Source organism: Etheostoma cragini, chromosome 6 (assembly GCF_013103735.1).
Source record: "Etheostoma cragini isolate CJK2018 chromosome 6, CSU_Ecrag_1.0, whole genome shotgun sequence".
Classification (NCBI taxonomy): Eukaryota; Metazoa; Chordata; class Actinopteri; order Perciformes; family Percidae; genus Etheostoma; species Etheostoma cragini.
Genome location: NC_048412.1, coordinates 5,802,567 through 5,814,043, shown reverse-complemented (window position 1 = coordinate 5,814,043; position 11,477 = coordinate 5,802,567). Strand labels below are relative to the sequence as shown.

At 44.8% G+C, this 11,477-nt stretch overlaps 1 protein-coding gene across 1 annotated transcript in view; it reads right to left on the bottom strand.

Annotated features, from left to right (window-relative positions):
* Positions 1–11,477, bottom strand: part of LOC117946335 (syntaxin-12-like) — a 39,815-nt gene that overhangs the window by 16,543 nt on the left and 11,795 nt on the right. The window contains exons 5-9 of the mRNA XM_034874414.1: positions 7,724–7,861; positions 7,505–7,548; positions 3,061–3,160; positions 2,893–2,965; positions 2,723–2,805 (exon numbers count right to left, since the gene is read on the bottom strand). Of these exons, the coding sequence (XP_034730305.1) occupies positions 2,723–2,805; positions 2,893–2,965; positions 3,061–3,160; positions 7,505–7,548; positions 7,724–7,861 (438 nt within the window). The remainder of the gene's footprint in view (positions 1–2,722; positions 2,806–2,892; positions 2,966–3,060; positions 3,161–7,504; positions 7,549–7,723; positions 7,862–11,477) is intronic.

Sequence of the window (11,477 nt, the reverse complement as noted above, 5' to 3'; positions counted from 1 at the left end):
TGGCTGCTTAGAAATTAAGTGTTAACGAGCAGTTGGACAGGTGTACCTAATAAAGTGGCCGGTGAGTGTATATATAGTGAATATAATCTCTTGGAAAATTGAGAAAACCTCTGCAGACTGTGAGGGAATGAATGGCAAAAAAACATGATTTACACCTTTTCACAGAGTGTAATGAGAGGCAGGTGACACAAAGGCTGGAGTACAGGTGAAAGACATCAGGTAATCACAAGAGTGGGAAAACACAGGAAGTAAAACTAAAGGTACAACAGCACAGAAAACCAGACTGTCAAAATAAAAACCGGAAACAGAACACACACACACATTCACAAGAGACCAGAAGACAAAAACCACATTCTACATTAGAGAAGACAAGAGAGCGACCAAGGACTATGACATGAAACAGAACATTTACAAAACCAAAAAAATACAGAACAAAATACCATAACCATCACATTTATCCTTTTCAATGGAATTTGTTCAAGGGACATTATTGGTATCCAATGGGCCTTGGCAATTGCTTTTTTTTAAATTGCATGATCTATTTTTTTGCAGTTTTGCCTACCTGGTTGACAATAAAGAAATATTAGAATCTCAATTCATTGTGTTTGCATTTATGTCCAAAAGTAAACTGAAGGAAAAGGTTCTGTCTGTGTGAAGTATCCTAAGATGAATGTGTTAAACAACGTTCACCATTCATCTTACACAAGTTTAACAACTGATTCGCTGATATCCGGGTGCCTTCGCTGACATTATACAGCATATACTGCAACACAAACAAATCAACAGGTTGGGCACAAACTATTATTCAAATTTCTTAAACAGAAATTTGAATTGTAGGAGTTTCAAATGCGTATATCTTCTGTCGTAAACATAACGTTGTAGGCGATTAGAAAAGTAGATGTAGGCAATTGGGAAATTCATTCTTCATTCTTTTCATAAATCCAAGGTATTGTAGCTGTTTGAGAGCCTCAAGGTTATGTGTTTCTAGGACAGAGTAACCAGTTGATTTAGACCATTGTTTCACAATCTGCGGGCTGCCTGGTAGAATTTATGACAAATACTTGCACACGGATAGGTGTAGCTGAAGGTTAGAGTGCACAATATCATTACGTTTTAAGCCTAATTAAAGGTAACAAGATGTTTCAGATAAATAGGGATTCTTGTTGTGTCTTGGTGATTAATGTGATTGACGTGATAGAGTAGTGGACTCGCATGCTGTTAATTTAGATGAAGAAGGTTTTGAATCCAGCGCGATACAGATCATCTTAATTACTTTTAAAACACATTTTTCCCACTTTACAATGTTACAGCAGTGTCGTGCTCAGTTATTCAGTTCAGTTCAGTACAGTTTATATTTAGCTGCGACATACAAAGGCCAATCAAATGTTTATGAATATGTAGTGAATCTGTCAATGTGGGTAGCCATTAATAGGTTTACACGGCATCTAGACAGACTCGGAAACCAGTACATGATAAAACCAGAAGGCACACAACACCGGTGTTGTTCATTGTCGGACACATGCAGCCACTTTTCTGAAACCGCTTGCGGGAGTAACACAAGTTTACAGTGGACCGCGGCGTGTATGCCCGAGCCTGTTTTCAATGCTTCCACCTGCAGGTTATCAGCTTTGTGTCTGCCTGGTATAGGCTTACTCTCGGATGGCTGATTTAACTCACCGGTCCTCATCAATATAGTTTCATGTGTCACGTAGCTCTCCACAAACTGAAAAAAAGGAGCTTAAAACACAATTTGCAATGTGATCTTGTAATCTTGTAATCTGGACAGGAAGGATAACTCTCTGAGTTAGAAGGGGTGTGTTGCGATTCTGCCTTCTCACAGCACGACACAGGTTTGTGCTAGGGCTGCACAATTAATCGAATTTTAATCAGATTACGATTTAGGCTTCCCATGATCAAATTTGCGTAATCCCGTTCATAGAATGCTCAGATTTTTTTTTTTTTTTTTGCAAAGCCAATCTACCGCTCCGTAAACCACTGTCTGATCATGAGCCAGTTAGAGTTGTTCCCTCTACCGCACAGCAGAGTTTCTAGATGTAGACAGTGACATAGCATAGAGTAAGCCCCGCCCCCATTCCCTCACATACGGCTCCCAGCAACATGGAGAGACACATTGGTGACCACTCTGGTCCACACTTCTGACATTTGTCCACAGTTTTGTTATTAACACAGCTGTATTTCCACCAGTGATATTCGCTGGTAATTCTGCTATTGCGGTGGCCACGGCAAAAAACACAAAAAAAGAAGTTACTGAATGCAACTAACTTCAGTTGGTAGAGTAATAGCATGTGAGACGGAGCCTGCAGGACCTGGGCGAGAGATGTGATCCATGGCCAGAATATCACAGTTCATAAAAATGCAGCGCAGTGACGATAAAGACATTTCATACACAAGACGTGTGTAACTTTGTGGACCCCGCCATTCGACCCGTGCTGGACACATTCATTATGAGTCAGCCGTCACTCTGTGAGTAGCATACACTACTATAAGATATACAGTATGAGAATTTAACTGACACATAATGCGTGTTAGTATCACACATTGTTGGTTTGGTACTTTCATGGAATGCAGAACATCACCACACTTATTCTTTAACATGGTTGAAAATACTGTGGATTATTTATTATATTATGACTTTAGCTGGCTTTGCAAATGTATTTTCATGTTAGTGTTTCCACTATTTTGCACAGCCCCTCTATCTTACCTTGTAATAGGCGGCCCTCTGCATCTGGACAGCCCCTCTGTCTACATGACCCTCAGCACTTTCCACATTGGCCTCAATGGTGTCTGTTAATCAGAACGCACATGCACTCTCACATCCAAATGCCGTGTACAGGATCAACTCAATGTTAACCTTGGTATCTTATGACTTACCAATCATCTCTCCTTGATCATGGATCATCACAGCCAGGTCTTTGAAGATCTGGTTCACATCCATAATGTTGGCCTGGAGAGGACAGGAGAAAGTGAGTGAACTGGTGAACAGAACTACCCGGCACAGTGTGTTACAGTTCCCCTGCTTCTGTGTGATGTGGCTGGTACCTCCAGCTGTTTGATGTTAGTCTCTCTCTCTTTGATGATATCCAGGTCCTCCTCTGTGATAGTGGGCTCTTCCATCTGAGTCTGGCCCCACTCATCTTCCCTAGACAATCATACAGTTCCATCATTAATATTTTATTAATACTTTAACATACAGCCTAAAATAACAATTAAAAAGGCCAAGGTTAAAGTAAAACAAAAACACCCCCAAAAAAAGGTACAGTAGGGGACCCCAAACTTCCCTTTCCCGAGCCACATCAACCAGTCCACCCAGGCCAGGTTGGAGATATAATCTCTCTACCTAGTCCTGGGTCTTCCCCGAGGCCTCCTCCCAGCTGGATGTGCCTGGAACACCTCCCTAGGGAGGCGCCCAGGAGGCATCCTTAGACAGAACATGGAGAAATGAAATCCAGAAAAATGCATGTCAAAAATGTTGTATATTGATTTACATTCTAATGAGGGAAATATGCATTTGACCCCTCTGCAAAACATGACTTATGTCCTAAGTCATGTCATGGTGGCAAAACCCTTGTTGACCATCACAGGGGTCAGACGTTTCTTGTAGTTGGCCACCAGGTTTGCACACATCTCAGGAGGGATTTTGTCCCACTTCTCTTTGCAGATCTTCTGCAAGTCATTAACGTTTCGAGGCTGACGTTTGGCAACTCAAACCTACAGCTCCCTCCACAGATTTTCTATGGGATTAAGGTCTGGAGACTGGCTAGGCCACTCCAAGACCTTAAGGTGCTTATTCTTGAGCCTCTCCTTTGTTGCCTTGGCTGTGTGTTTTGGGTCATTGCCATGCTGGAATACCCATCCACTTTCACCCAGTTGTCCTCTGAATCATTCAGATGTTCATTGGCAAACTTCAGACAGGCATGTATATCTGCTTTCTTGAGCAGGGGGACCTTGCAGGCGCTGCAGGATTTCAGTCCTTCACTGTGTAGTATGTTACCAATTGTTTTCTTGGTGACTATGATCCCAGCTGCTTTGAGATTGTTGACTAGATCCTCCTGTGTGTATTTCTGGGCTGATTTGTTACTTTTCTCTCAATCATTGCAAGGCCACAAAGTGAGATCTTGCATGGAGCCCCAGGCCGAGGAAGATTGACGATTTTTTTGTGTTTCTTCCATTTGCGAATAATCGCACCAACTGTTGTCCCCTTCTCACCAAGCGGCTTGGCAATAGTCTTTTAGCCCCTTCCAGACTTGTGTAGGTCTACAATCTTGTTCCTGACATCCTTGTGTAGGTCTACAATCTTGTTCCTGACATCCTTGGCGAGCTCTTTGGTCTTGGCCATGATGGAGGGTTTGGAATATGATTGATTGATTGATTGCTTCTGTGGACAGGTGTCTTTTATACAGGTAACAAGATGAGATTAGGAGCACTCCCTTTAACAGCACACCTGGGCCAGATATCTTGATTGAGAGGGGGTCAAATACTTACTTCTCTCATTAAAATGCAAATCAATTTATAACATTTTTGACATACGTTTTTCTGGATTTTGTTGTTCTTATTCTGTCACACCGTTCAAATAAATCTACCAGTAAAATTATAAACTAATCATTTCTTTGTCAGTGGGCAAACATTCAAAATCAGCAGGTGATCAAATACTTTTTTCCCCTCACTGTAACTCTACTGAGTTAAAGTAACAGAAGAAAATACACAATCAGAATGCAGATACATTTAGTACAAAAGGAATTATTACCAGGATAACAGTTTTAAAATACATTTAAAAATAAAGAATGATAAACTGTAGCTGAGGGTTATGAGTTGCACCTATACACTGTACTTATGAGGGTAATAAGTAAACCCCTCTTCAGCTCCAAAGGCCCCAGAATGTTTAGATAAGGTGCTGAAATATGAAAAAAAAGCCATGAGGCTTCTGGGTTTTAATCTAGGCTTATGCATAACCTGGGGAATAGGGCCTGGACAGCCCTTAAAAAGACATGGTAGAGGGAGCTGAGTATTAACTGGATGATGAGGAGTGGGACAGACTGTAGGAATAGTAAAACTATATCAGGCAGTGTGAGGGTCCTGCCTCATTCAGTACAAGATTATGCACCGCTTCTATTGGACTCCCTCTGGATTGTTTAGACTTGTTTCGAAAGTCACACCAAATTGTTGGAAATGTAAGACAGAGGACAGCCAATTACTTTTTGTCCTTTGGTCCTGTGATAAGGTCCAGGTATATTTATGTTGCAAAAATTGTATGCTTTGTCATGCTATCTAAATTTGGCTATATTAAGTTTTTCTCTAAAAATACACTGTGCATAGTAAACATTTTGGTGCTTAAAACAAAAAGTGTGTGTTGATATTTTCTTTTTTCTCATCTTTATTGCCTATTTAGTATTGAGATATTCCAAAAGTAATAGCAAGTATTGTTGCGTTACTTTATTATTGTGATACTTGATTAGGTTATTGACTACATTCATTTTTAACAAGTAATTAGTAACACAATAACATACCCTAACCTGACTCAATCAATCAATCCTGAAGCCAGGTAGTTTTTTATCCAGCATAGAGTACAGTACAGGTTGTACATGCCAAATGACAAAGCTGCCACGTGTAGGGGGTTTTATTGTAGTATGGGCAAGACAAGGTGCAAACTGTATTGTTTCATACCATCCCATACCATACAGAGATTTGGGGGTCAGTTGGGGCCCAACAGCAAAGCTTTTCCCTGAGTAACTGGTTAATTCTGAAATGGTTAGTCCTGGAAATTAGAGCCTGAGCAATACTGTTGTTGTTTTTTTAAATACATTTGTTGATACTAAAAAAGTTTAAAGTTTAATTTAAAAAGAGATCTTCAATTTGTTTACTAAAAAATGGCAATTACATTTACAGTACTGGCATTTTATAGTTATAGTAGAAAACAATGTCAGTGCTCTCTGGTGGACAGCCTATGGGCGTTTCTCAATCTGTGCTCTTCTATGGACTTGTGTTCTTGTGTTCTTGTGAAACGTCATGTTTGGTGGCCAAAGTACTGACCCAATACACAAGTTAGCGTTTCGCCAAGAACAGTTAAAATCCCTGGATGTGATCTCGACACGCCCATTTTACCGAGGACACATCAAATGGTAACTTGTGTGAACTTGGCCGGGCCGGTATCCCAGCATTAAATTCAGGTGTAAAGCGCGTATGGTTTCCGGTAGACAGATTTCACAATTTACGTCTATTATGAAATCAATAAATTAATTTTTAAGAAGTTTTAAGGCGAGAAATCTGCTGTGTAGATTTTGAATATAGGCAGTTCAACGAAAATTGATGGTGGATTAAAAAAGCCTTCGGAGTTGGAAAGCTCCACAATCCCCGGCGGGCGTAGCAAGCTCGCCAGCCGGGAATGACTCCTTCGAGCCAGTCAGTCAGTCAGCTCACACAGCTCACAGACCCCCACATTTAGACAGACCCCTCTGGCCCCACATTTAGATAGACCACTCTGGCCCCACATTTAGACAGACCACTGCAGCAACAACAATGGAAGAAGAAAGCCAGGTCCAGAATTGTAAGATATTTAAAACAATTTTTTACCGCTGTTGTTATATATATATATATCCCCTCCTCCTCTATCCTCCTCATCCTGGCTCTCCTCACTGGCAGGCTCCTCTTCTGCTTCTCGGTAAAGTATACCGACGGCAGTGGCTAACTTTACCCAGTCCATCTATAATTTTAATACCTACTTTAACGTTTCTTTTCTGCTTTCAATTAAAAGTGAATCGCGAACGCTGTTACAAGTTTTCTTTTTTCGCCGTTGTGTCGTTATTTATAAAGTTATTGGCCCGTGATACTTAGTAGCACTTTAAATAAAATTTAACAAAACAACAAAAGGCGGTGTGAAAGGTGACCGTCCATGCTTTATTATGAATAGACACATCAAAGCTAACTATAAAAGTGGCAAGCGCCCTCTATGCTGGGGGTGTTACGCAATAACAGGGAGAACGCTTTGTTTCAAAACTGTCAACAGCATTTTGTGTGCTTCTGAACTTGCGAGTTCATTCTTCCAGGTACAGCCAGCAAGTACGGTCCCCCCAAAAACACAAGTTTGTTCTTTGCTTACTTGGTATTGAGAAACGCCCATTGTAATGGACACACTTTTACTAAATGACCTCAAACATATCTTTGGCTTTCTGTTCTGGCATTTATAATCACTTAGGTTAGCCAGTATAGCTTATATTTCTACAGTCTAAACGCTAATAATATTGGCAGAACCAGTGTATTGGTCTACTGAAAATGTCTCGGTGGGATGTGACATTTTACTTTGTGATACACAGAAAATATACCAGCAATGGTCCATGTGGTTGTTTTTTGTGGGCTCCATCCCAACAAAAGAGGAACATACTTTGGCCTTACTGTGACTTTTTCACACCAAATTCTTTAAAGAACAGAATGGTGGTAGAAAATGGCCTGAAGGTATCGTACTTTAAAAAAACACTCTGAAGCAACTTACTTTTCAAACGTAACCAGCTGTTCATTCACACTGCCTCCATCTCCCTGTAGACAGTAACACAAAACAGTACAATTAACAGCAGCCCTCTACTCACATCACTTTTCCATCATCTGTGCAACAATACTAGTAATTAGTATATAAAAAAACGAGTGTTTAAAAGAAATGTTATTCGTTTTAAAGGCTCTAGAGCCCTTGTCCAATGAAAAACCTGGTAATCACCATGACTCTGGATCCAGCTCGAGCTCTGGCCACTGACTCCTTCTCTTTCTCAGCGGCCCTCCGCTGCACCACCTGGAAGTTGTTGAGGGCTGCTGAGAAATCACTCATCAGACGTTCCTTCTGCAGCTTTTGCTGCCGCTGGAGGAAAGAAGACAGGAGAGAATAAAGACCATTTAAATGTTTCTTGAATGCTGTCATGTCACAGACATCCAAATAGAAAAGGGTAATCATGTACTGTGTGCATAACAATCATTCTTCTCAACTTCAGTTTTTAAGATCGGGCATCCTCACTGTTTCTTAACTAATTCAACAACAGATTGCTTTATTTGTATACAGATCTCTAAAAAAGATACTCCAGTGTTTCCCATAAATGGGTTCTACTTGGGCGCACCGCCCAGGTCAATTGAGACCCGCCCAGTTAGATACAATCCCAATTTAATTTTCTTTCCAAACAACGCGTATTTTTTTTAACTCCAGCTCCGCCCCCTCGTGAAGATGCATGCTGCGTGCATGCTACGTGCATGACAGCGTACATGTTGTACTTGCTCAGAGTAGTGCTGTGCAATACTGCAATATTTGGTATTTAATCCGATTCCATGTAAATATAAGGCCAGTATCGCAGATACTGATACGATACCATCCATCCATCTTCATCCGCTTATCCGGTATCGGGTCGCGGGGGCAGCAGCTCCAGTAGGGGACCCCAAACTTCCCTTTTCCGAGCCACATCAACCAGCTCCGACTGGGGGATCCTGAGGCGTTCCCAGGCCAGCTTGGAGATATAATCTCTCCACCTAGTCCTGGGTCTTCCCCGAGGCCTCCTCCCAGCTGGACATGCCTGGAACACCTCTCTAGGGAGGCGCCCAGGAGGCATCCTTACCAGATGCCCGAACCAACTCAACTAGCTAAAGGAGCGAAGGAGCAGCGGCTCTACTCCGAGCTGCTCTCGGATGACTGAGCTTCTCACCCTATCTCTAAGGGAGACGACAGCCACCCTCCTGAGGAAACCCATTTCGGCCGCTTTTACCCTGGATCTTGTTCTTTCGGTCATGACCCAGCCTTCATTACCATAGGTGAGGGTAGGAACAAAAATTGCCCGGTAGATCGAGAGCTTTGCCTTCGGGCTCAGCTCTCTTTTCGTCACAACGGTGCGATAAACAGAATGTAATACCGCACCGGCTGCTCCGATTCTCCGACCAATCTCACGCTCCATGGTCCCCTCACTCGCGAACAAGACCCCAAGGTACTTAAACTCCTTCACTTGAGGTAAGGACTCATTCCCTACCCGAAGAAAGCACTCCATCGGTTTCCTGCTGAGAATCATGGCCTCAGATTTCGAGGTGCTGATCCTCATCCCAGCTGCTTCACACTCGGCTGCGAACCGATCCAGTGAGTGCTGAAGGTCACAGACCGATGACACCATCAGGACCACATCATCTGCAAAAAGCAGCGATGAGATCCCAAGCCCACCGAACTGCAACCCCTCCCCGCCCTGACTACGCCTCGATATCCTGTCCATATATGTTACAAACAGGATTGGTGACAAAGCGCAGCCCTGGCGGAGGCCAACCCTCACCTGGAACGAGTCCGACTTACTGCCGAGAACCCGGTCACAGCTCTCGCTTTGGTCATACAGAGATTGGATGGCCCTGAGAAGGGACCCCCTCACCCCATACTCCTGCAGCACCTCCCACAATTTCTCCTGGGGGACCCGGTCATACGCCTTCTCCAGATCCACAAAACACATGTAGACTGTTTGGGCATAGTCCCAGGCCCCCTCCAAGATCCTTGCGAGAGTAAAGATCTGATCTGCTGTTCCACGGCCAGGACGGAATCCGCATTATTCCTCTTCAATCTGAGGTTCGACTATCGGCCGAACCCTCCTTTCCAGCACCTTGGAGTAGCTCCTTCCACCACTCTATTACCTCCCCAGTTGAGGTCAACAACGTCCCATCCTTACTGTATACAGCTTGGATGGTTCCTTGCTTCCCCCTCCTGAGGTGGCGAACAGTTTTCCAGAAGTACCTTGGTGCCGACTGAAAGTCCTTCTCCATGTCTTCTCCAAACTTCTCCCGCACCCGCTGCTTTGCCTCTGTCACGGCGGAGGCTGCAGCCCTTCGGGCCCATCGGTACCCTGTAACTGCCTTCGGAGTCCTTCGGGATAACATATCCCGGAAAGACTCCTTCTTCAGTTGGACGGCTTCCCTGACCACCGGTGTCCACCAGGGTGTTAGTGGGTTACCGCCCCTTGAGGCACCTAAGACCCTAAGAACACAGCTCGCCGCCGCAGCTTTAGCAATGGAAACTTTGAACATTGACCACTCAGGTTCAATGCCCCCAGCCTCCACAGGGATGCCTGAAAAGCTTCGTCCGAGGTGCGAGTTGAAAGTCGGTCGGACAGGGGCCTCCTCCAGACGTTCCCAGTTTACCCGCACTACCCGTTTGGGCTTACCAGGTCTGTCCAGAGTCCTCCCCCATCCCCTGACCCAACTCACCACCAGATGGTGATCAGTTGACAGCTCTGCCCCTCTGTTTGCCAGAGTGTACAAAACATACGGCCTCAAATCAGATGAAACGATTATAAAATCGATAATTGACCTTTGGCCTAGGGTGCTCTGGTACCACGTACACTTATGAGCATGCCTATGTTCGAACATGGTGTTTGTTATGGACAATCCGTGACTAGCACAGAAGTCCAACAACAGACAACCATTCTTGTTTAGATCAGGGAGGCCGTTCCTCCCAATCACGCCTCTCCAAGTATCTCCATCATTGCCCACGTGCGCATTGAAGTCCCCCAGCAGAACTATGGAGTCCCCTACTGGAGCCCCATACAGGACTCCATTCAAGGTCTCCAAGATGGCAGAATACTCCGAACAATTGTCTGGTGCATACGCACAAACAACAGTCCGAGTTTTCCCCCCCATCACCCGCAGGCGTAGGGAGGAGACCCTCTCGTCCACCGGGGTAAACTCCAACGCAGCGGCGCTCAGCCGGGGGCTTGTGAGTATCCCCACACCCGCCCGGCGCCTCACACCATGGGCCACTCCGGAGTAGGACAGAGTCCAACCCCTATCCAGGAGTACGGTTCCAGAACCGAGACTGTGCGTAGAGGTAAGCCCCACCGGATCTAACTGGTAGCGCTCCACCTCCCGCACAAGTTCCGGCTCCTTCCCCCACAGAGAAGTGACATTCCACGTCCCCAGAGCCAGCCTCTGCCGCCCGGGTCTGGTCTGTCGAAGCCCCTGACCTTCGCTGCCACCCATATGACAGCGCACCCGACCCCTTTGGATCCTCCCACAGGTGGTGGGCCCATGGGCTGGAGGGAGAAGTGCCACGTTGCTTTGTCGGGCTGTGCCCGACCGGGCTCCGTGGCAAACCCGGCCACCAGACGCTCGCTCACGAGCCCAAAGTCTGGGACTGGCTCCAGACGGGCTCCCGGGCTTCCACCGGGCGGGGTCCCTCTATCCCTTCTTTTATTGTCCATTAGAGTTTTTGAACCATTCTTTGTCTGGCCCCTCCCCTGAGACCTTGTTGCCATTGGAGACCCTACCAGGAGCACAAAGCTCCAGACAACACAGCCCTCAGGTTCACAGAGACACAGAAACCTCTCCACCACGATAAGGTGATGGTTCCCGGAGAGGTACGATACCGATACTTTTTATTACATAAGGTGCACTCTAAGAAATATCTGTAAATTAACAGTTGTTTGACTGTATATTTTAACAGAAATTGTCCGTAGTACGTGATTTAC